General features: G+C 41.2%; 2 protein-coding genes across 11 annotated transcripts in view; one reads left to right on the plus strand and one right to left on the minus strand.

Annotated features, from left to right (window-relative positions):
- The window catches only part of G3BP2 (G3BP stress granule assembly factor 2), an 89,175-nt gene extending 84,575 nt beyond the window's left edge, over positions 1–4,600 (minus strand). For all 9 annotated transcript variants that reach the window (XM_021101453.2, XM_021101451.2, XM_084972519.1 and 6 more), the window contains exon 1: positions 4,438–4,600. The gene's annotated coding sequence lies outside the window, so the exon portion shown is untranslated. The remainder of the gene's footprint in view (positions 1–4,437) is intronic.
- A 228-nt stretch (positions 4,601–4,828) lies between these two features.
- Positions 4,829–26,437, plus strand: part of USO1 (USO1 vesicle transport factor) — an 87,625-nt gene continuing 66,016 nt past the window's right edge. For both annotated transcript variants that reach the window (XM_084972507.1, XM_084972508.1), the window contains exons 1-3: positions 4,829–5,045; positions 25,286–25,372; positions 25,721–25,785. In XM_084972507.1, the coding sequence (XP_084828633.1) occupies positions 4,980–5,045; positions 25,286–25,372; positions 25,721–25,785 (218 nt within the window). In that variant the 5' untranslated portion in view covers positions 4,829–4,979. The remainder of the gene's footprint in view (positions 5,046–25,285; positions 25,373–25,720; positions 25,786–26,437) is intronic.

A 26,437-nucleotide genomic window follows, 5' to 3' on the forward strand; every position in this document is an offset into this window, starting at 1 on the left:
GCTTTGGCCCCAGACTGCCAATTTATGTCCCAGCTCTGCCACTTTCTAGCTGTATGACATCAGCAAGTTACTCTCTGGGCCTGTTTCACCACCTGAAAAATGGAGCTAATAAAACTACAAACCTAAAAAACAAACAAACAAAAAACCCAAAAAACAAAAAACTACAAACCTCATAAGGTTGTTGAGAGGATTAGGTAAATTATTTTATGTAAAGCCCTTGGAATAGTTAGACTCTAGCAAAGGAAGAGCACAAATATGTTTGATATTGTTATTGTTGATCTATGGATTTCGACTGCTGCGTCATCATTATCAATTTCTTTTGCTGTGTGTTGTTTGGCTAACAGATAGTAATGCATAATTCTATCAACAATATTTTTGAACCCTGATCTTCCAGTAACTAGTCTTTAAAAACCTGTACGAGATATATTTCAAACACAAATTATCACCTCCACTCATCCTCCTAAGCAGATACAGACAACACTCCACCACATCACTGCCACCCTCGACCAAAGAACAATCTTACACAATGATGTTCTGTTGCTATTGATGAGTCTGCCGCTAGAAAGTAAGAAAGGGGGAGTTCCTGTCGTGGCACAGTGGTTAATGAATCCGACCAGGAACCATAACGTTGCGGGTTCGGTCCCTGGCCTTGCTCAGTGGGTTAAGGATCCGGCGTTGCTGTGAGCTGTGGTGTAGGCTGCAGACGCAGCTCAGATCCTGCGTTGCTGTGGTTCTGGTGTAGGCCGGCGGCTACAGCTCCGATTCAACCCCGAGCCTGGGAACCTCCATATGCTGCAAGAACGGCCCAAGAAATGGCAACAAGACAAAAACAAAAAACAAAAAACAAAAAAACAAAAAAACAAAAAAAAAAAGAAAGTAAGAAAGGGTGGGGAAAGTGGACCACTAAAGTGAGCCGCTGAACTAGGGGACTGTAAGGAAGCAACTTTAAAAATCAATTTCTGGAGTTCCCGTCGTGGCTCAGTGGTTAACGAATCCAACTAGGAACCATGAGGTTTCGGGTTCAATACCTGGCCTCACTCAGTGGGTTAAGGATCTGGCGTTGCCACGAGCTGCGATGTAGGTCACAGATGTGGCTCGGATCTGGCACTGCTGTGGCTCTGGCATAGGCCGGCAGCTACAGCTCCAATTGGACCCCTACTCTGGGAAGCTCCATATGCCTCGGGTGCGGCCCTAGAAAAGACAAAAGACAAAAAATAAAATAAAAATCAATTTCAAACCAATGAATTTCATAAGCTGCTCTGCTGTCAGAAAAAAAATCATTTTTATTTACCCCATGTTACAATTTTGTTTTTTGGGGGGTTTTATTTATTTATTTATTTATTTTTAATTTTCCTTCTACTTGTGTTTTTACTTTTTTATTAATGATTTTTATTTTTCCCATTATAGCTGGTTTACAGTGTTGTTGTTGTTGTTGTTTCCTTTTTTTTAGGGCCGCACTTGCAGCATATGGAAATTCTCAGGCTAGGGGTCGAATCAGAGCTGCAGCTGATGGTCTACTCCATAGCCACAGCAAGGCCAGATCCGAACTGTATCGGCGACCTACACTGCAGTTTGCAGCAACTCCAGATCCTTAACCCACTGAGTGGGACCAGAGATCAAACCCATATCCTCATGGACACTAGCCAGGTTCTTAACCCACTGAGCCACAATGGGAACTCTGTAACTTTTCTCTCTCTCCTTTTTTCCCCCTTTTTGGCTGCACCCCCAGCATATGGAAGTTCCTGGGCCAGGGATCATATCCAAGCCACATCTGTAGCAATGCTAGCTCTTTAACCCACTGTGCCAGGCTGGGGATGGAACTGGCAATCCCACAGAGACAGGCCAGATCATTAACCCTCTGTGCCTTAGCAGGAACTCTGCGATTTTGAACTATATAATGGCATTCCTTTTTTTGGCAGTGCCTGTGGCATGTGGAAGTTCCCAGGCCAGGGATCGAACCTGTGCTGCAGTTTCAGCCTGCACCACGGCTGCAGCAACACCAGATCCTTAACCCACTGCACCACAAAGGAACTTCCTCATGGCATTCTTATACTGAATGTTTATAGATTTATGCAAGTGAGAAGTATAATGGCATTAAGTCAGGCAGTCACATTTTTTTTTTCACTTTTTCTCTTCCTTTATTTAAGAAATGGTTCTTGAGCATTTGCCATATTAAAGGAATTATGCTAGATGATTAAAGGGTACAAATAGGAATAAGACACGGTCCCTGACTTTTCTTTATAAAAATCACTGGAAGTGGATTTGCATATAATCTCCTTTCTCTTTGGAGTCCCTTCCATGGCTGCTCTGTAATGACGTCTCTGCTCCCCTTTCAGACCCCCAACTGGGAGAAAAATTAGCCACTGTACCCTCTCTGCCTCTTCTTGACCCTGGAAGCATCGAGTAGCTCCATCTTTTCTCAGACATCAGGAGAAAGGCAAGACTATGAGGTCAAGGGGAAGTCTGGGGGCTCCACACTCATCTCCTCTGTACCAAACCGTCCATCCTTCCTAACCAGGGGGGGACTAGAGAAGAAAAACAGGTCAAATGACGGGAAGACTCAGTACACTGTTAGTGACTTACTACACTCAAAATTTAAAACAAAGCAGGGCATTTTGAAAAGGCAGGTGACTTAAAACAATTCTGCTAAAATGTCAAGGTGCTTTTTATTACCAAATAATGCATGTTAAGAGACACCCATAAGCCCCACTCCATCTCAGAGTTGTATCCCTGATAATGGGGTAGAGTGAGGTCCAGGGAGGAGGTGAGGAGAGGCTCAGGGAGGAGTGAGGCTGAGGGACTGAGTGAAGTTCTTTGCACATATTACTTGGTAATAAAAATGCTGAGCATTTATCAGTTACTTTTCTTAGGCTGCAACAAAATGCCCCATGGAAAATGGCTGAAGCAAAATGTCAAGTGTCTGGTTTTGAAGCAGAGGACAATGCTTTGTGTACAGTATTTTTGGCAGCATGATCTCCCCCACTCTCCAAGTCACCCAGGCTTATAACCCTGGCCCTAGGAAAGGAAACTGCACGGCAGCCTTTGTGATATGGGTTATCTACAATCCCACTGTACTTACAGCTGCAAAAAGAACCTCTCCTCCTCAGCATAATATTCATATATCCTTTAATATTTTCTTCATGTATCCATCAATACCACCTTTATTGGACACTGCTAAGCCACAGAGACATAAAAATGAATAAAATAGCTGTGCCCTTAATAGTCCACTTCAACAAGCATTTACTGAGAGCTTCCCACTTATTAACACCTGCAAAGTGCTAGCATATACCTATGTATCTGGATTTCAGGGAAAGCTTTCAGAAGATGCCAGAATTAGGTCTTAAGGAACTAGCAAGAGTTTCCTTGAAGAAGTGGAGGGAGGGAAGGATATATCCAGGCAGGTATCAGAAGTACACGGGGGAGGCAGAAGCTAGAAAAATAGGCAAGAGTCAGAACACAACAGGCCTGTATACCAACCTAAGGAGTTTGGATTTTATCATGGTGAGAATCGGCAACAATTGGAAGATATTAAGAAGAGGACCAACATGCATAGATGTTTTGTCATTGGTAGGCTCACCCAGGCATAGACTGGAGACTGAACTGGAAGGAAGCCATGCCCTGAATGCAGACAAACTAGTTAGGAAGCTATTGCCATGATCTTGGTGAAAAATGATGAGAACATAAACTATGTCAGAGGCAGAGAGGATGGAGAGCAGGGACCTATTTGAGAAATATTCTATAAATAGAGTGACAGGACTTGACTGCAGGACATGTGTGGGTGAAACCCAGAGTTTCAGATTCCTCTCAGCTTCCTCCTTCTAGCTTAGGCAATGCTTTGGAGAGCAGTACTAAGGAGTGGGGCCGGGCACATAGAAGATGCATATTGATTTTTTTTTCTTTCTTTAAGGGAGGCTGGGGAGACCTGCAGTTGGAGGGGTGTATGAATCAATCAGCTAACTGGACCCTGCGCTTTTTAGGTTCAAGACATTTACGAGACCACTCCATAAGCATGTGTACCTGGCACTCTCATTTCGAAAGAAACAAGGCATGACGATTTGAAAAATGACATTTTTATGTTAAAAAAAACAACACTGAAAATATAGGGTTTAGAGTTAATAAAACATCATACTACTAGCTGCCAGTCTGACACTGCAGATCAATGTATTTCCTATCTTTAGATAGGTTTTCGCTTCACACCACTTGAAAAGAGCGGTGTACCTGGTGCTTAGATCCAGGAATTCCTTTTAGCGGGTTTAAGAGCAAGAGCTGAAAAATGCGCCCTCCCGTGGTAGTGGAATGAGGGGGTTCTGGCACCCTTTCTACCACCAAACAAAGCCCTGTAAAGAAATGCAATTTATGGGGATGAGAAGGCCACAATGCTGGTACCGCTACACCGCAAAACCAGAATGAACCCTCCCAGGCGTCGGGACCCCTTACCTGTCACGTCGGCCGAAGGTAAATTTCACTTTCGACTCAACAAAATACGACTCCTGATTTGACAGCCTACAGTAAACCCCACTCGGTGACAATTAAAAACCCTGCAAGCCAAAACGCGTACACTATTCGGATCCTCTCCAGCCGGCAGGGCCGGGCTCCGACCACGTGGGTGGTTGAGGCCAGCAGAAGGCACCCGCGAAGGGCGGGAGTAGGAGGCGTGTCCCTGCGGAGGGAGGCGGGCCCTGCGCAGTGGGCGGGGCTTGACGACCCCGGGCTGCGGGCCTCCGCTCGCCTACTTTCTCCCTTTGCCTTCGCCCTTCGAGCCGCCACGTAATGCCACGTCCCCGCGCATGCGCATCTCGACTGGTGGCGGCGGCTGTTTCCGGGCTTAGGGGGCTGGAGCGGCCGCCGAGCAGGAGGCGGTGGTGGCGGCGGCCGCGGAGTGCAGAGTGCGGGCTCGGAGGCCAGGCCCAGCGGAGACCAGAGGAAGTTATCTTTTTTTTTCCCGAAGGGGTAGGCAGAGCCGGTGGCTGAACGGCAAGATGAATTTCCTCCGCGGGGTTATGGGGGGTCAGAGTGCCGGACCCCAGCACACAGAAGCCGAGACGGTGAGAGGAGCGACGGGTCCGGGACTTGGGAAGGGTCCGGGCAGGAACCGGGACGGAGGACTTGGGGCCCGGGAGGTCACCTCCCGCGCCCCGCTGTGGGCGGGGAGTCCACACGCCGCCTCCCCCTTTGCCGGCGTGCCTCCCCTTCCTCTGCCGAAACCCCCGAGTTATATTCCCTCACGCCCCCAGCGCAGCCACCAGCGCAGCGGCTCGGCCCTGCTGACAGCAGCTGCGCCCGAAGCTCCGCAGGCCGCTTGGTGGTGGTCCGAGGGTGATAGCGCCCGGGAAGTGATTGATCCAGGGCAGAGGTGGCCTGACCTGTCTCCCGCGCCCCTCGGGCCGCGGGCCTGCCCCTCCCGTTGCGCCAGTGTCTCCACTGGCAGTGAGGAACCTAAAGTCCAGCTCTGTCCTTCGCAGTCTGATATGGGCTTTGGGGAGGACTGCAAGAAGGTTTAAAACCCAGCTGTTGACCGGAGCAAGTGGCTAAGAATAATACGATAGTTTGGGGCACAAAGCCACCTGCCCCTGTCCCTTCAGCTGGAGAGACCGGTCGTTCTGCCGGGTGTTATTAGTCCGGACCCTGTTTCAGGCTCACCCAAATGCTTAGGAAACACTAGCCCGGACGTTGTAGGGATCTTTCGCGCTCAGTCCGCTTTGGGAACACATTTCCTTTCCACTCACCCCATTCAGAAGTCTGAACTCGTGGTGACATGATTTGCAGCGTCTCTTTTAACAAATTGTGCGCTCCTGCACACAGTAGTTGTTAAGTTGGTTCTATTTTAGGTTTAGGAAGTTTGGTTAATGTCTGTTAGAAAAGCGTGTATATGACATTTTTTTAAAGACGCTTTTACGTTGAGGGTAATTTTAGATCTCCCCAAAAGTGACAAAGTATGACATTTTTAAGGTAAACTTTGGGTAGTGTTCATAGACATGACCTGGTCGTCTGCAAACATGTCCTGTGTTGAAGGGATCCTCAGGGGTAAAATAGTAGCATTCATTTGTCAAGCTTGTGCTGGGTATTGTGCTCTTTCAAGTTTACATTCTCCTTAAGCCCCTAACCTCCCTGCTAGATGGGTGATAGTATCCTCACTTTACAACCGAAGAAATGAGGGTTAGAGAGGTGTAGTAACTTGACCCAGGTCACACTGCTAAGAACCGAGCCAAGATTCAACCAGGGTTTGCCTTGCTGGTGCCATGTTTTAAAACTTATCTAGGAATTTTAGAAATTTATACTCTTAAAGTTAACCTCACGAAATCTGAATTAGAACTGTTTAAAGTGGGAGCTGAAAGCTGGTGAATCTGTTTTCCCTCATGTGAAAATCAGGGGCTTCCACATATACACACACACACAAACTGATATTCAGCTTCTCTAGTCCACCCCCACATGGCTATAGCAAAGCAATTGAGTGGCCCTGTTAGAAGACTGTGCTGGAATTCTCTTGTGGCTCAGCAGGTTGAGGACTCAGTGCTGTCATTCAGCTACTCCGGTCCTGCTGTTGGTACAGGTTCTGTCCCTGGCCCAATTGAAGGTGGGGCCAAAAAAGAAAGAAAAGGCTATGATCTCTCCAGGTTATCATTGTCACAGCCCACCTCTTCAGCTTGTGTTCATTTGTTTTATCTGTCTGATATTTTTGTTTGAGGCACCGAGTTTTAAAATGTGGCTTATTAGAGCTTGCTTTGGAGTTAGAGCTTGATTTGAATCCTTGCCTTCCACCCCTAATTGCCTTGAATCGGAGGCAAGAGACAGCCCATACCCTATGAGTAAAATAAGGAAAATGCCTACTCTGATGGGTGTGATGAAGATTAAGTGAAATAAGAAATAGAAAGAGCCTGGCACTTAGTATGTGTTCAGTAGAGGCTAGATTTTTTATTTCATGTTTTAGGGAAAGACTACTCTTTCTTTTTTTGTTATAGTTAACCTTGTCACAATGACTTATATACAAAAGATGATGTATAATTAATTGATTATAGGATGATAAAACCGAAAGGCCCTTTGCGCATTATCTAGGTTGAACCCCCTCATGTTACAAGTTAGGAAACTGAGGCACAGAGCACTAAAGCAACTTGGACAGTATTGCAGAGCCGAGACTGGAACACTTTGACCTTGCCATAGTGAATGGAACAACAGAGCTTTTACATTGTGATTTCAAAGTGAACCTTGCATATCACTTGTGTATCTTGTACACATAAACTAAAATGAAAGTGGGGGTCCTTGTTCTTGCCTAACTTTGAATAGGTATACTCAAAACTGGAAAACTAATGTGTTCTGAAAAGAAGTAATAGTTACTTGAGTTATTGTATGAATAAAATTTATTTCACCATCTTAGTCAGTCAGAAACAATAATTGGTACAAGGAGTCATGGATTACTAATTTAGAAGTATTTATAGAGCACCAGCAGAGTATGTTGGTACAATATTAAGTCTTTTAATTGGTGATGTGATGTAACCTGGATATTCCAGTTGTCCAAGCTTAGAATTTCTGACTTATATATTATCAGTTAGTATTTTGCAGGTTTTTCCATTTCTGCAAAATTAAATTATTTTCATTGTGGTTTTACATCTTTTTTGCTTTTCTCATCTTTTTCCAGTGAAAAGCCTCTTTTCCTTGTCTAAATTCTACCCCTCCTTTAAATCCATCATGGATGCCATCCCTAATTTGCACCCCTTATTTCTTTCCCCCCACCAACTTGCAGATAAATCTCTCTCCCCTTTGAGCCATCTTCACATTTTAGCTAGATTGTGCATTTCTTAGGCTTTCTACCATTTTCTACCCCTTAAACTTGTCCCATCTCTTCTAGACTCTTAAGCATCTTTAGGGTGGTGTTCATGTTTGTTTTTTTCTTTTTAGGGCTGCACCCGAGGCACATGGAGGTTCCTAGGCTAGGGGTCGAATCGGAGTTACAGCTATAGGCCTACACCACAGCCACAGCAACGCCAGATCCGAGCCATGTCTTCGACCTACACCACAGCTCATGGCAACACAGGATCCCCGACCCACTGAGTGAGGCCAAATTTCGAACCCACGTCCTCATGGATATTAGTTGGATTCATTTCCGCTGTGCCACAGTGGGAACTGCCATGCATTTTAATCTTTGTTTTTCCATAGTAGTACTCAATAATTATTTGTCAAATGATTAATCATAGTGTTATGAAAGAAATCACAGATCTGTAATCATAGCAGCTTACGAATTACTAGGTGCTGAAACAATACTTCTTAAAGACTATAGGAATCAAAAGTTCTGGAATGATTGAAATTAATTATGTCATACTTTTTACTTAAAGGATTTTTCAGATTTGCTGTGCTTTGACTGCTTTCCTGCTTTTTCTTAACTAAAGTGTCTTCTAAATGTGTGAGTTGCGTTACTGATTGCATAGTACCTAGCTTTTCATGCTTCTAGTTAAGAGTAACTTTGGAATGGTATTAAGATGTTTTTCAGAAACGAAGTAATAAATATTTATGTTTGTATCATCCAGTAGTCAATAATTCTGTACAGTTTGGAATATTTTATGTCTAGAATTTCATTTGCATTAAATCTTTCATATTTTAGAGTCAAACACTTTTTTTTTTTTTTTTGTCTTTTTGCTATTTCTTGGGCTGTTCCCGCGGCATATGGAGGTTCCCAGGCTAGGGGTCAAATTGGAGATGTAGCCACCGGCCTACGCCAGAGCCACAGCAACGGGGGATCCGAGCCGCGTCTGCAACCTACACCACAGCTCACGGCAACGCCGGATCGTTAACCCACTGAGCAGGGGCAGGGACCGAACCCGCAACCTCATGGTTCCTAGTCGGATTCGTTAACCACTGCGCCACAACGGGAATTCCTCAAACGCTTTTTAATTAGATTTTTTTCTTCAGTAGACAGAGGCACTGATTTCTGATGACTGAAGCCTCCTTGGCCTTAGCATACTTTGCTAGGTCCAAATAAACACTAGTAGTGAAAATCCTACTCATTCTTTAAAGTGCTCAGGCATCCTTAATTCTCCATCTCCCGTCCAATTAATACCTTTTTAAAAAGTGAGTTTCTTGAAAATCCCAAGAGGAGAGTTAACTACATTTGATGATAAATCGTGGAAGGGGGCAGTTTCTCTTCTCAAATTGTATCTCAAGGCATGAAAGTTGCAAATTCCAGGAAAAGTATGCGAATTTCTATACTGCTAAAACACCTCTTTTTATTTTAATTATTTATTTTTTGCTTTTTAGGACTGAATCTGGGGCATATGGAGGTTCCCAGGTTAGGGGTTGAATCATTGCTATAGCTGCCAGCCTAACCACAGCCACAGCAATGCAGGATCCAAGCCTAGCCTGCGACCTACACCACAGCTCATGGCAACACCAGATCCTTAACCCACAGAGCGAGGCCAGGGATCAGACCTGCATCCTCATGGTTACTAGTCGGATTCGTTTCCACTGCATCACAGCAGGAACTCCAAGGCATCTTTTTAGATCAGACTTTGGTCAGCTGGTTGAAAAAGCAAAAGGGCTAACAATATGGACACAGCTGTAGTTTCTTTTAATAAAAATTATTATTAAGGAATGGGCAGTTAGATTTAGGCATAGTTTCGGTTTAGTCAAGCACATTATATACCACGTTACTATAAATGTGTAACCTGAAACGCCTATATTTGGATTCATGTTTCATATTCTACATTAATAACCAGGTCAATGTTGTAAGCAGTATGGGTTTTTTTCTCTCTTAACTCTTATAATAACGGTGTCAGGAAGGCATAATGATTTGTGTTTTGATCACTTCTATACCCAGCCAAAAATATCTCTTATATTCTTTTTAAGTTGTGACTGTTGAAAACTACATGGCTTTTTTGGAGGTTAATTATGGAGATTATTTGTATCATTTAAAATTTGCATATCAAGGTATGTTCCAAAGAATGTGAGTAGATGTAGATGTACTTAAAAGGATTTTGTTACTAGAGAAGTGTATCCTGTGATGGTCAAAAACAAAGCAAAAAAACCTAAGATTTATACAAGGTTTATTGAATAGGCACTGTTTTCAAATATTTTCAAGATGGAGATATAAAGTAAGTTATTTTTGCCAAATCTAATTAATCATTAATTAATCATCCTTTTTCTTTTTCCAAGAAACCTTGTAGGTCTAGTGTTCTGAAGAATATATTTTGGGTAAAATATATCCCAGAGGATATATGTGTGTGTGTCTCTTTTTTTTTTAGGGCCACACCCACGGCATATGGAAGTTCACTGATTAGAGGTTGAATTGGAGTTAAAGCTGCAGGCCTACGCCACAGCAATGCCAGATCCAAGCTGCATCTGTGACCTTACACTGCAGCTCACATTAACTGACCAGATCCTTAACCCACTGAGTGAGGCTAGGGATTGAACCCACATCTTCATGGATACTAGTTGGGTTCTTTTCTGCTGAGCCACAACAAGAACTCTTAGATTTATATATTTGAGCATATTTATCTCACTTTTTCATGAATAATACTGTTTATAGTGTTCTACAGCTTATCTTTTTCATTGATTGATATGTCTTAAAGGTCTTTGTATAATAAAACAGAGCTGCTTTATTAGAAATTATTTAAAATACTAGATCTTAGTTTTTATTTTATTATTTTTTTAAATTTATTTTTATTTATTTTTTATTTTTTATTTTTTGGTCTTTTCTAGGGCTGATTCCTGCAGCATATGGAGGTTTCCAGCCTAGGGATCGAATCAGAGCTGTAGCTGCTGGCCTACGCCACAGCCACAGCAACACGGGATCCTAGCCGAGTCTGCAACCTACACCAGAGCTCATGGCAATGCCAGATCCTTAACCCACTGAGCGAGGCCAGGGATTGAACCCGCAACCTTCTGGTTCCTAGTTGGATTCGTTAACCACTTTGCCATGACAGGAACTCCCAGGTTTTTTTATTATAGTTGATTTATAGTGTTCTATTTCCGCTGTACACCAAAATGGCTCGATCATACATATGTGTGTGTGTGTGTGTGTGTGTGTGTGTGTGTGTGTATACATTTGTTTCTCATTATCTTCTGTCATGTTCTATCATAAGTGATTGGATATAGTTCCCTGTACTATACAGTAGGACCTCACTGCTGATCCATTCTAAATGTAATAGTTTGCATCTACTAACCCCAAACTCCCAGTACATCCCACTCCCCCCGCCTTGGCAACCACAAGTCTGTTCTCCATGTTCATGAGTTTGTTTCTTTTCTGTAGGCAGGTTAATTTGTGCCATATATTAGATTCCACACAGAAGTTATATTGTATGGTATTTGTCTTTGTTTTTCTGACTTACTTTGCTTAGTGTGAGAGTCTTGATTTCCATCCATTAGTTGTTTTTCTTAGTCATGCTATACTCTCCTCTAATAGACTATAAAAGCATCTTGATTACGGGATCCATGTCTTATTCATCATTGCATTTATCTCTCAGAGCATCTAATACCTAGTTAACGTAGTATGAATTAGTTTAAATACTGCTGTCTCTTAAGTTTTTCCTTACCACCCCTTTCTGGTCCTTCTCAAAAACTATTCTGGGTTCAATTTTACTCATATATATTTTTTCTCTTTACAGCTTTTTTTTGTTAATATAGAGTATTCTGTTGTTTAATGCAGGAATCACAAACTCAAATCCCAATAGTGTCAGTTGGGTAATAACATCATTGTTCAGTGAAACAGGTCATTAGAGAAGACAGCAGAGACCTGGGATGAAACTGGAACCTGCACATTCTGCCTTGTCAGTGTAGCTAGTGCTCAGCCTCAGCTATCTTGTTGCTCAGAGCCACCTAACCCTCATGGTTAAACACTTCAGCTGCTTGGCTTTGAATTCATCCCACCACTTACTAGTTCTGTGAAACTTGGACAGGTCATTTACTCACTCTGCCTCTGTTGCCTTCTCTAAAATGTAAATAGTTATAGTGCCTATTAATAGGATTTTGGTTCAGATTAAATGAATTAAAAAATATAAAGAGAAGTCCCCCGGTGCCTAATGGTTAAGGATCTGGCATTGTCACTGCTATGGCATGGGTTAGATCTCTAAACCAGGAACTTTCACCTGACACAGGCATGGCCAAAAGAAAAAAAATATAGAGAACTGCGGAACATAGCTGGCACACAGTAGATGCTATATATGCCATATTTTAGCAATTCTGTGATATACCTTAGCATTTGAGCATCTCTGAAATCAGGTTGCATCTTGTAATTACTAATTGGTGGCATTTCTTTTTTCTTGGCAATATATTAGACAAAATGGTAGCTCTTATAATTGATGGATTCTTAAGTTGTATGAAATACATTGTTAGCTACTATTAGCTGTCAGGAAGATTATTTTCAGGAAAAGGTAGAAATCTTGATTTTGGTGGTGGGGGGGAGGGCGGGCGGGGAGTGGAGCATACCCTTGGCATATGGAAGTTCCCAGGCTAGGGGTCTAATCAGAGCTGTAGCCACAGCCACAGCAATGTGGGATCGGAGCCATGTCTGTGACCTACACCACAGCTCACAGCAATGCTGGACCTTTTAACCCACTAAGCAAGTCCAGGGATTGAACCCATGTCCTCATGGACACCAGTCAGGCTCGTTACTGCTGAGCCACAGTGGAACTCTGGAGATCTTGATTTTTATATGAAGTCTTTAGTTTTTTTTTTTTTTTTTTTTTTTTGGTCTTTTCTAGGGCTGCACCCTCCGCATATGGAGGTTCCCAGGCTAGGGGTCTAATCCGAGCTATAGCTGCCGGTCTACATCGGATCCGAGCCTCATCTGCGGCCTACACCACAGCTCACAGCAACGCCAGATCCTCAACCCGCTGCGTGAGGCCAGGGATTGAACCTGTAACCTCATGGTTCCTAGTCAGATTCGTTAACCACTGAGCCACAACGGGAACTCCCTGAAGTCTTTTGATTTTGAAATGTTAGGTTAAAAGCTATTTTATTTTATTTTATTTATTTATTTATTTATTTATTTTTTGTCTTTTTGCTATTTCTTGGGCCGCTCCCGCGGCACATGGAGATTCCCAGGCTAGGGGTCGAATCGGAGCCGTAGCCACCAGCCTACACCAGAGCCACAGCAATGCGTGATCCGAGCCGCATCTGCAACCCTACACCACAGCTCACGGCAACACCGGATCGTTAACCCACTGAGCAAGGGCAGGGACCGAACCCGCAACCTCATGGTTCCTAGTCGGATTCGTTAATCACTGCGCCACGACGGGAACTCCCTGAAGTCTTTTGATTTTGAAATGTTAGGTTAAAAGCTATTTTAAAGACTGTAAGGGCTAAATAGATTTTTCTGATATTTATAGCAAATAAATACATTTATTACTTACTAGGTGAAATTGATTTTTTTTTTTTTTTTTTGTCTTTTTGCCTTTTCTAGGGCCGCACCCATGGCATATGGAGATTCCCAGGCTAGGGGTCGAATCAGAGCTATAGCTGCCAGCTTACACCAGAGCTACAGCAGCACAGGATCCGAGCCACGTCTGCAACCTACACCACAACTCACGGCAACACCAGATCCTTAACCCACTGAGCAAGGCCAGGGATCAAACCCGGAACCTCATGGTTTCTAGTCGGATTCGTTGACCTCTGCGCCACGATGGAAACTCCTGAAATTGAATATTTTTTATTTATTTATTTTTTATTTATTTATTTATTTATTTATTTGTCTTTTTTCTATTTCTTTGGGCCGCTCCCGTGGCACATGGAGGTTCCCAGGCTAGTGGTCAAATTGGAGATGTAGCCACTGGCCTACGCCAGAGCCACAGCAACGCGGGATCCGAGCCGCATCTGCAATCTACACCACAGCTCACGGCAACGCTGGATCGTTAACCCACTGAGCAAGGGCAGGGACCGAACCCGCAACCTCATGGTTCCTAGTCGGATTTGTTAACCACTGCGCCACAACGGGAACTCCTAAACTTTTACTTTCTTTTCAATCATGTAGGTAAAAGTGTTGAGGACTAGCACAAGAGTTTGTGACTGCAGACAACCAGTAAATTTATGAATTTTGCTTTAAACTGCTAAATGGCCTCCTTGGTCAGTTTCTGAGAGAGTGAATTGCTACCAACAGGTCTCTCACCTCAGGATCCCATTTGGGACACTGAGTAAACATATCCTTCCCCTCTAAAATACTGTCCTTTTTCCTTCTGATGGTAATATTGTCACTCACTCTGCTTCACTGCTTTTCCGCTTGCTTCATTCTTGTTACCCATTATCTTGTTACCACTTCCGTCTCTGTACAAATCAGTGCTTAACTTGGGTCCCTCTTGCCAAAGTAGTATTCTCCATCCCTTCTGTCTCATTGCCCTAATCATTTCCCTCATCGCACTTATTATTTTCTGTCTTTGTCCTACTTGTTTTTAATTTATTTTGTTGTCCCTTTGCCATTATAGTTTCATTTGAGTGGGTACCTCCTATAGTGGTTCATAGGTTTTTTCCCAGAATAGAATTTTGCAGTTTCCAGCAAGACATTAAGCACTTCAAAGTACTTCTCAGACTGATTGTGATGAAGGACCAGTGGATTGGTTTGTTTGTTTTCAATTTCCAATTCATCACAGACCAATACTTTTGTAAAATACAATAAAAATGAACTGCTAGGAAAATGAAATGACAATACACACACACATATATTCACAGACATACAAAATACAAGCCCAATTTTTAAAAAATTAAATAGCCATAAAACTATCTACTTGTTATAAAGGTTTCTAATGCTTAGTCCCAGTTTTTTCTTTGGTGGGGGGGTGTCTTTTTAGGGCCATACCCACAGCATGTGGGTGTTCCTAGGCTAGGGGGCAAATCGGAGCTGCAGCAACCAGCCTATACCACAGCCACAGCGATGCCAGATCCAAGCCACATCTTCAACCTGCACTGAAGCTCTTAGCAACACTGGATCCTTAACCCGCTGAGCAGAGCCAGGGATCGAACCTTTGTCCTCATGGATACTAGTTGGGTTTGTTACTGCTGAGCTAAAATGGGAACTCCACCAATTTTTTTCTTTTTTCTTGAAGTATAATTGACTTACAGTATTATATTAGTTTCAAGTGTACAACATAGTGGTTTGGTATTTTTATATCTTACATAGCGATCACCAGTATAGGTCTAGTTATCATCTGTCATCATATAAAGTTATTATAATATTATTGACTCTATTTCCTATGCTGTACTTTACATCTCTGTGACTTATTTATTTTATAACTGAAAGTTCGTACACTTACTCTACCCTCACCCCCCCTGATTAGTCCCAGTTTCAGAATTTACTTTGTCACAAACCACTGTTCTCTGGTTGCAATGACCATGGCCCCCATGAGGATTGCAGCACTCTAGTATTTGTTGAGTGAGTGAATAAATCACCAACTTCACAATTACAGCACTGAGAGTCTGTTATTCCTTTGACCTTTGACATTACCAAAACCAGAATATTCTGAGATATGGAAGAGTGATTACTGGTGAATGATATCAAACTTTAGCTAGCTTATTCACTGCTGTTTTTTGAGTCTGTGATTCTTTTTTTTTTTTAAGATAACAAAAGCAACATTTAAATACATACTTGTTTAATGAAAAGCTGATAGAAGTGTATAAAATGAAGACTGGAAGTTCTCTATGAATGGACACTTAAAATACTTTTGTTTCCTTTTCTGTCCCTTTGCTACAGTGATTGTGCTTGTACTTATGACTAACATGTGCATATATCCCTTGAGAACAAATTTCTTGAAGTTGAATTCCAAACAGTAGCTGTTTCGGACATTTTATTCTTTAGAACCTCAATCCTCTTAAATTCAGTTCTTTCAATTGTTCTTTTGACTTATTTATCTCTTCAGCTCTTTGCCCATTGTCACTACCCTTTTATTTTGTTTTTTTGGTTTTTGTTTTTGTCTTTTTGCCATTTTCTAGGGCCACTTCTGCGGCATATGGAGGTTCCCAGGCTAGGGGTCCAATCGGAGCTGTAGCCACTGGCCTACGCCAGAGCCACAGCAACTCGGGATCCGAGCCACATCTGCAACCTACACCACAGCTCACGGCAACGCCAGATCCTTAACCCACTGAGCAAGGCAAGGGATCGAACCTGTAAATTCACGGTTCCTGGTCAGATTTGTTAACCACTGAGCCAGGACGGGAACTCCCCCTAAGGCCTAATTTCTTCTCTGTTACAATGAACTGACATGTTTTCTTTTTAATCTCTTTCCGCTCAAATTTGTCCTTATTATCTCAGCCAGGTTAATTCTTTAAAAGTGAACATATTAATTTCTGAAGTACTTATATATATATATATATGGTGCTTTTTCTTAAATAGTTGATAGCTTCTGATTACAGCTGTCCCAAAGTAAAGCTCCAGCTCCCTTAGAACAAGGGACTACCCTGGCTGGGCAATTAAGTCCCAGGCTTATCAGGGTCCTTCCTGGACTGTAGTGCAAGTGGAAGCTATTCACGGAAACTGCATTACAATGTCCCCTTATTTACCAAAAAGAAAAAAAAAAAAATTTGCAGTCGCTGTAGTTTGCAGCAGATGTTCAGACTCACGTTTCTCTGCATACGAGGCAGTGTAGGATAGTAAAAAGTGTGGGCTTTCAAGTGAGACATCTGTAGCTCAGTTAGAATCTGAACTGTACCATCAAACTGGCGGTGTATTTCGGGGTGCATTGCTTTATCCTGAGCCTTAGTTTCCGCTCCTGCAAAATGAGTTTATTGGTTTCGGTATTGGATCAGCTCCTGTAATAGAGGCTAGAAAACAGAGATTTAACCAAGATAAAAGTTTGTGTCTTTCTCTAATAAAAGTCCAATTAGATGGCAGTCCTTAGGGTAGCTTAGTTATGTTCCTCAGGGTGGTCTAGGGGCTGCTTTTTATCTTGTTCTACTGTCTCCTTGGACAGTGCCTATGTTCACATTGTTGAAGGTGCTTCATTACCATCAGGTTCAGGTTCCAGGCTGAAGGAAGGAGAAAGGAGTGAAAAACAAATAGCTTCCTTTTAAGGACATGACTTGGGAGGTACAAAGAACTCATTGGCCAGAGTGGAATCACTTCTATGCCTAGGTGCAAAGGAAGCTTGGAAAATCATATAGGTGGACAAGCTTTGTGCCCAGCCGAACACAGAAGATTCTAATGAGGAAAAGAATGGAGTTCCCTCATGCTCAGGGGGTTAAGTATCTGGTATTATCACCACTGCAGCTCTGGTTACTGTGGTGCAGGTTCAATCCTTGGCCTGGGAACCTTTGTGTGCAACGGGCATGGCCAAAAAATGGTAGGAAGGAGTTCCCGTCGTGGCGCAGTGGTTAACAAATCCGAATAGGAACCATGAGGTTGCGGGTTTGATCCCTGCCCTTGCTCAGTGGGTTAACAATCTGGCGGTGCCGTGAGCTGTGGTGTAGGTTGCAGATGCGGCTTGGAGCCCGCGTTGCTGTGGTGTAGGCTGGCAGCTGCAGCTCCGATTCGACCCCTAGCCTGGGAATCTCCATATGCCGCAGGAGCGGCCCAAAAAATAGAAAAAAAAAAAAAGAGAGAGAGAGACAAAAAATGGTAGGAAAGAATGGATATTGAGGCACAATTATACTGCATTGAGTTGGTTTATCAAGTCTGGAATAATGGTCTCTGAAATCTTCAGTTCTGAATACTTGTGGTACACAGTTTTTCTTTGGTAAGTGTCAACTGAAAAATACAGACCTGTGTTTGGTTTAAAACATGGCTAAGCCTTTGTAAGGCTTTGAACATATAGGATGTTTTCCTCTCATTTGGTTTCTGCTGTCTGTAAAAGGTAGCAACATAGCACTTTATTATGGATAGATAACTTATTTGGAAGCTTGAATTGTCCGGAGTATTATCAGGAGATAATAAGGTTTTCACATAGCAAAAGCAGAAGTTGCAAAGTCCATGTACTCAGTCTTGATTTCAAGCTTGGGTAATTTGGAGTTTTAGGCATATCATTATCTAGCTTAATTATCAGATTTCTCACTCAGCAGTGAATTAAAATCTGCAAAATTTGAATGATCTTGTGGAAACATATGCGATAAAAATGACAGCCAAAAGCCTGATAGGATAGAAAAATAATACAAAGCAGTCATAGGAAGTTGGATAATAATAAAGTTTGTTAAAATTTATTGAGCATTTTTAGGTGCCAGGCACTGTACAAAGACTTTTATGTTCATTACTTCGTATAATACTGGAGACATCCCTATATCTAGTATTGGAGAGGATTTACGTTTAAATGCTTAGAAAGCTTGTAATTATGTTCTTTGTTTAAGAAGACAGAGAAGGTTGTACTTAGTTTTAGATTGCTATCAGAAATCACTAAAATGAAAAGACCATTTTAATCCCTGACAGAAAGTACCTGAAATAGCTTAATTATGGTTCTGGATAATTAAGTTGTTCTTATATTCATTTTTGACTCTTTTTGGTTTGCAATATGGTTGACTGATTTGAGTTTAATTGTCATAAGTTGCTAGAGAAAAAGTTCTGATTAAAACCCCCAGTTGGGGGAGTTCCTTTGTGGCAAAGCAGAAACGAATCTGACTAGTATCCATGAGGATGCGGGTTCAATCTCTAGCCTTGCTCATTCGGTTGGGGATCTGGTATTGCCATGAGCTGTAGTGTAGGTCACAGACGCAGCTTGGATCCCGTGTTGCTGTGGCTGTGGTGTAGGTTGGCGGCTACAGCTCCTGTTGGACCCCTAGCCTAGAAACCTCCATATGCTGTGAGTACAGCCCTAAAAAGACCAAAAAAAAGCTAATTTCATTCTGTTTTGATCAGCAGAGTGAAAATAGCATCTTTTAAAGATGAATTCAGTCATGAAAATTTCCTAGAAATTCCAGTAAAACATAAACCAGTTCACTTTATTCTGTTATTGTTCTTTTCTACATATAAAGGTAATATCTGTTCATTATCAGAATTCAAACATCAGAAATAATATATAGAAAATGAACATTTCTGGCAATCCACTGAAAGACAGTATGGTACATAGTCTTAATTTTTTTCTATACATGTTGGCATAGTTTATTAATAATATAGTTTTAAACCAAAATGAGCTCATGTTAAATATAGTATTTACAGCTTTCTTTTTTTCATTCGGTATATGTCTTGGTCATCTTTTGATGTCAGTGCATATGGATCTGCTTCATTCATTTGATTAACCACATAGTGTATGTGTACTCTATGTTAGTTAATGTTGTTTGTTTCGTTTCATTTTGTTTGGCTGCAGCCATGGCATATGGAAGTTCCCTGGGCCAGGAATCGATTTTTTTTTTTTTTAGGGCTGCACCCGAGGCATGCAGAATTTCCAGGCTAGGGGTCCAATCGGAGCTGTAGCCACCGGCCTACACTACAGCCACAGCAACAGGGGGATTCAAGTTGCATCTGCAACCTACACCACATCTCACGGCAATGCTGGATTCTTAATCCACTGAGCAAGGCCAGAGATCCTCATGGATCCTGGTTGCGTTCGTTAACTGCTGAACCACGAAGGGAAACTCCCCAGGAATTGAATTTGAGCCACAGCTGTGACCTATATCACAGCTGGGTCAACACCTGATCCTTAACCCACTGTGCCACAGCGGGAACTCGTTAGCTATTTCCTGATTGATGGATAAACCTTTAGATTCCACACATGCACACCTTGTTTTTTTCCCCAGTAAATAGCATGCATTTACTGCTCACACTTCTGGATTCTGAAAGTCTGGGATCAGGGTGCCTGGGTGGTTTGGTGCAGGTCCTCTTCAGGGTCATAGACTTCTTACTATGTCCTTACGTGGTGGAAGCTAGGTTTATTTTGTAGCTGTTAAAAATATTGCTATAAAGAACAGTCTAGGAGTTCCTGTCATGGCTCAGTGGTTAACAAACCCCACTAGTAACCATGAAGTTTCAGGTTTGATCCCTGGCCTCACTCAGTGGGTTAAGGATCTTGTGTTGCCATGAGCCGTGATGTAGGTCACAGACGCTGCTTGTATCCATGATACTGTGGCTGTGGTGTAGGCCCATAGCTACAGCTCTGATTCAGCCCCTTGCCTGGGAACCTCCATATGCTGTGGGTGCAGCCCTAAAAAGACAAATGACAAAAAACAAAAACAAAAACCAACATTCTAGTATATAATATTGTGTCATTGTGAGCAGGTTTTTAAAGGATAAGTTCCTCAAAGTAAGAATGCTTGAGGAAAAAGGTAACATTTTAAAATCGCTGTTTTTTTTTGGCCAAATTACCGCTTTTTTTGGTTACTTTCCCTCTGATAGAATATAAGCAAGGTCATTAATCTATGTATTTGTCTATCCTGTATAGTTCTATTTAAAAAATCATTTTTTGGAGTATATAGGAAAGTATGCGTGTTATATGTGTAAGCCTCACAGCCTGAAAACACCCCTGTACCCAGCACCCAGATGAAGGAACAAATCATTACCAGCACCCTGCAAGTCCAGTCATTGCCACCCAGATAAGTGACACCCATCCTGACTTCTAGTAGCGTAGATTAGTTTTGCCTGTATTTTTCTATTTTGTAAAAATGAAATCATATACTATATGGTACGATGTTTTTAATTTTTGAGTCTGATAGATTAAAAATAGCATCATTGCTATTTTAATTTATATTTAGCTTCATGACGACTGAGATTACTATCTCTGTGTATATCTTAAAGCTTTTTTAAAAAATTAACACGTCTCAAATGTTAGCATGTTAGAACAGAAAAGAAAAGATTAAAAGCGAAAACAAAGCAAACCCTCAAGCTCTAGGATTATCATCTCCTGCCAGTATTCCTAAAGCTCACTGTCTCCACCACATCAAAGCTTTCGTGTTTCTATATTCAACAAATGCTGATTAAAGAGCTTCTAGACATAGGAGTTCGTATTCTGGCACAGGTCTGTCATATACCAACCAAAGATGGGGCCAACTCGAGAGTTCAAGTCTTCTGGGGTACTGGGGCTAAGTATGTTAAACAAGATGGAAGCTTAGATTTAGAACCAGTGCCTGTGACCTAGGGTTAGGAAAAAGCAGAAAATGCCTTCCTATTCATAGCATCAGCTCTAAACTACCTAGAAAAAAATTAAAAGATGTACAAGACCCAAATAGGGGAAATTATAATCATGTTCAAGAAAACTGTTTTTAGATTAAGTAGTTCTTTAAGCTGAGAGTACTGAGATTCATGTTTTCGAGAGAAAAATTATAGTTTTTCTCATAGTTAAAAAAAAAAAAAATTGTAGTAGGGAGTTCCCATTGTGGCACAGTGGAAACGAATCTGACTAGTATTCATGAGGACCATTATTCTGCCTACTGCAGTTGCCCAGTCTGGTGTTAATAATACAGACAGTCCTGACACAGTCAGTGGATTTATTCAAATGCATTAGAATTAGTTGGTTTTTGGAGTTCCTGTCTTGCTCAGCAGAAAACGAATCCATGAGGATGCAGGTTCGATTCCTAGCCTCGCTCAGTGGCTTAAAGATCCAGAGTTGCTGTGAGCTGTGGTGTAGGTCGAAGACGTGGCTCAGATCCTATGTTGCTATGGCTGTCGTGTAGGCTGGCAGCTGCAGCTCTGATTCAACTCCTAGCCTGGGGACCTCCGTATGCCATCCATGGGTGTAGCCATAAAGAAGGAGGGAGAGGGCAGGAAGGAAGGAAGAAATAGTAAAATTGTAGGAAAAGAATCAACCAAGTTGTTTAATACAGAGAAAGTTTTATTTCCATCTTGGAAATACAATTACTATGAAGTAAATACAATTTAAGGTAAAAATAATTTCCAAATGTGAGCATTTAGAATGAGCAAAATCAAAAAGTAAAGCTAGGTTTCGTTAACATACTGCTTCTGCAGTATGCAAATCCATATAGTAAAGACTTTTAGAAACACTTCAGTGCAGAAACCTATTTAATTTTGTATAGCCTTCTGTTTCCCTCTGGTTATATGATCATAGGAAGGCTATTAATATCTTCTAGGACACTGGAAGTCTACAGAACATAATTTGCAAAACACTATGTATTTAAATGCCATTAGTCCTGATACATAGGATGCAAAAGTTTGTATGTCAAAATCTTATTTATAGAATCTTAGAGCTGTTATTAAAGAATGAATAATAATGTAATAAAATAGTAACTAACTGTTACAGCTGTAAAGGACCTGAGTGTAGTGGTTTCAAAAACTGTTATCAGATGTTTCCCAAGTATTTTCATCAATTCTGTGGCATAGATTTTCACTTGCTTAACAGTTTCTTTTGAAGAACAGGCTCAATGAAGTCCAAATAACTGTTTTTCTTTTATGAACGGTACTCTTAATCTGTATCTGAAAAAACTTTTCTTAATTTAAAATAACAAGAATTTCTCTAATACTTTCTTCTAGAAGTTTTATGGTATTAAGTTTCCAAATTCTTTTTTTTTTTTTTTTTTTTGCTTTTTTGGGGCCGCACTTGTGGCATATGTAGGTTCCCAGGCTAGGGTCTAATCAGAGCTGTAGCCACTGGCCTAGGCCAGAGCCACAGCAACACAGGACCGAAGCCGTGTCTGCGACCTACACCACAGCTCAAGGCAATGCCGGATCCTGAACCCGCTGATCTAGGCCAGGGATCGAACCTGCATCCTCATGGATGCTAGTCAGATTCATTAACCGCTGAGCCACAATGGGAACTCCTCCAAATTCTTTTTTAATGCAATTTTATATACACACAGTTTGATACTTTTGCTGCAGTGGGCTCACAATTTACATATAATTTTACAACTTGCTCTTTTTTTCACTATTTATTAAACAATATTTTCATGTCAATATGGTTAATTCTTTTGAGTAGCTGCATTGTATTCAACTGAAGAATGTATTGTAGTTCATTTAGTTTTTCTTCTCTTGATGGACAGTTGTTTCCAGTTTTTTCCTGTTATAAATAATGCACCAGGGGAGAAATTCCCTCTGTGGCTCAGTGGTTAACGAATCCGACTAGGAACCATGCGGTTGTGGGTTCGATCCCCGGCCTTGCTCAGTGGGTTAAGGATCCGGCGTTGCCGTGAGCTGTGGTGTAGGTTGCAGATGCAGCTCGGATCCTGCATTGCTGTGGCTCTGGCGTAGGCCGGCAGCTATAGCTCCACTTAGACCCCTATCCTGGGAACCTCCATATGCTGCAGAAGCGGTCCTGGAAATGGCAAAAAGACAATAAATAAATAAATAAAATTAAAAAAAAGAAATAATGCACCAGGGTTAAAATTTAGTTCAGTTCAAATTTTTAGTCCCTCAAATGTATTGAAAGATTTCATAATAGGACAATTTCATCCTAGATTTTGAGGCACACTCAGAACTCTAAATATTTGTTAAACAGTTCTGACCTTTTTTTCCTCATATGAATTTAATTCTTTTTTTAAACGATTTTTATTTTTTTTCCATTGTAGCTGGTTTACAGTGTTTCGTCAATTTTTTACTGTACAGCAAAGTGACCCAGTAAAAAATACATATGTACATTCTTTTTTCTCACATTATCATGCTCCATCATAAGTGACTAGATATAGTTCCCAATGCTATACAGCAGGATCTCATTGCTTATCTATTCCAAAGGCAATAGTTTGCATCTCTTAACCCCAAATTTCCATTCCATCCCACTCCCTTCCCCTCCCCCTTGGCAACCACAAGTCTATTCTCCAAGTCCATGATTTTCTTTTTTGTACAAAGATTCCTTTGTGCCATATATTAGATTCCAGATGTAAGTGATATCATATGGTATTTGTCTTTCTCTTTCTGACTGACTTCACTTAGTGTGAGAGTCTGTAGTCGCAAATGGCATTATTTTTTTTCTTTTTATGGCTGAGTAGTATTCCATTGTGTATATATACCACATCTTTTTTTTTTTTTTTTTTTTTTTAATTTTCCCACTGTACAGCAAGGGGGTCAGGTTATCCTTACATGTATACATTGCAGTTACAGTTTTTTCCCCCACCCTTTCTTCTGTTGCAACATGAGTATCTAGACATAGTTCTCAATGCTATTCAGCAGGATCTCCTTGTAAATCTATTCTAGGTTGTGTCTGATAAGCCCAAGCTCCCGATCCCTCCCACTCCCTCCCCCTCCCATCAGGCAACCACAAGTCTCTTCTCCAAGTCCATGATTTTCTTTTCTGAGGAGATGTTCATTTGTACTGGATATTAGATTCCAGTTATAAGTGATATCATATGGTATTTGTCTTTGTCTTTCTGGCTCATTTCACTCAGTATGAGATTCTCTAGTTCCGTCCATGTTGCTGCAAATGGCATTATGTCATCCTTTTTTATGGCTGAGTAATATTCCATTGTGTATATATACCACATCTTCCGAATCCAATCATCTGTCAATGGACATTAAGGTTGTTTCCATGTCTTGGCTATTGTGAATAGTGCTGCAGTGAACATATGGGTGCATGTGTCTTTTTCAAGGCAAGTTTTGTCCAGATATATGCCCAAGAGTGGGATTGCTGGGTCATATGGTAGTTCTATGTTTAGTTTTCTGAGGTACCTCCATACTGTTTTCCATAGTGGTTGTAACAGTTTACATTCCCACCAACAGCGTAGGAGGGTTCCCTTTTCTCCACACCCTCTCCAGCATTTGTTATTTGTGGACTTACTAATGATGGCTCTTCTGACTGGTGCGAGTTTGTACCTCCTAGTCGTTTCTATTTGCATTTCTCTGATAATCAGTGATGTTGAGCATTTTTTCATGTGCTTGTTGGCCATCTGTATATCTTCTTTGAAGAAATGTCTATTCAGGTCTTTTGCCCATTTTTCCATTGGGTTGTTGGCTTTTCTGCTGTTGAGTTGTATAAGTTGTTTGTATATTTTAGAAATTAAGCCCTTGTCAGTTGCATCATTTGAAACTATTTTCTCCCATTCCGTAGAAAGTTCTGACTTTTCTTGTTCAAATATGGTGGAAGCATTAGGGTGAAGTTATAGTATAAACAGTCATTATTTGAAAAAAAATTTTTATTAACTTTCCATCTTCTGCTATAACCCTAATGGATTATGCATCCTTCTTTGTTCAAACAGTTGTAATAGGTATGTTTACAAGCTCTGGTTTTACTAATTTCTCCTAATTCCTCAATTAATATGACTTAATTTATTTGACATTTCTTTTCCCACTTCCATTTTTCAAGCCTCTTTGAAAAATCTGTTTGAGCTCTGTAACAAGATTGTGATACTACCTACATAGTTATTTAGATTTGTGAAAGACTAATTGTTACCTCTCATTTATTGTTTTTTGGTTTTTTTGGGTTTTTTTTTTCCAAATTAAATGGTATAGATTTGGGGGCGGAACTTTATGTTTCCTTTTTTTTTATGCTATTAATAATATTTCATTTTTCTGTGACAGATTCAAAAGCTTTGTGACAGAGTGGCTTCATCTACTTTACTGGATGATCGAAGAAATGCTGTGCGTGCTCTCAAATCATTATCTAAGGTCTGTAACACTTTATCAGTTATTAAGTTTATTTTTTATTTACTTTGTTTTTGCTTTTTAGGGCCGCATCTGTGGCATATGAAAGTTCCCAGGTTAGGGGTCAAATCAGAGCTTCAGCTGCCAGCCTACACCGCAGCCATAGCAACTCAGGATCAGAGCCACATCTTCGGCCTACACCAGCACGGCAATGCCAGATCCTTAACCCGTTGAGCAAGGCCAGGGATTGAACCCACATCCTCATGGTTACTAGTCATATTTGTTTCCACTGAGCCCCAATGGGAACTCCCAAGTTATTAAGTTTACTAAGTTGAATATTAGTTACTTAAATAACATTTTTCTTTTGTGCAGAAATATCGCTTGGAAGTGGGTATTCAAGCTATGGAACACCTTATTCATGTTTTACAAACAGATCGGTATGTCTCTATTTAATGATTTTTCTCTGTAATTTTTCCTGAACTTTTAATTAATTTTAGAGTCACTATTCCAGAAATGATTGACATATTAAGGCATGTATATTTGCCATTTTTCTTTCTTTCTTTTTTTTTTTTTGCTTTTTTGGGGCCACACCTGCAGCATATGGAGGTTCCCAGGCTAGGGGTCAAATCGGAGATGTGGTAGCCAGCCTACACCACAGCCACAGCAGCGCAGGATCCGACCCATGTCTGCGACCTACACCACAGCTCACGGCAACCAGCAGAGTTATCCTTAACCCACTGAGCAGCAATTGAACCTGAAACCTCGTGGTTCCTAGTCAGATTTGTTTCTACTGTGCCACGATGGGAACTCCTGCCATTTTTCAAGAACTATACAAGTTTTTTACTTTCAGTTGTCATCTCAGTAAACAGTTGTTGGACACTAGGTGTGAACCACTGTGCTAATAGCATTAGGACAGACATAATCACAGCCTTCAGGAGTTGAGAGCTTTCCGTTATATAAAGATAGAATGAAGTAACTGCTAATTAAAGGCTTAAAATTGGAGGTTTGAATTGGCCAAATGAATATGTTGATTTTTCACTTAGAAATACTGTAATGTGCTATTCTGTAATATAATGTGCATATTATGGT

The sequence above is a fragment of the Sus scrofa genome, chromosome 8 (genome assembly GCF_054392235.1).
Source record: "Sus scrofa isolate SSC_HxYL_T2T_F1_AM1 chromosome 8, Sscrofa_HxYL_maternal_Yorkshire_Landrace_v2.0, whole genome shotgun sequence".
NCBI lineage: Eukaryota > Metazoa > Chordata > Mammalia > Artiodactyla > Suidae > Sus > Sus scrofa.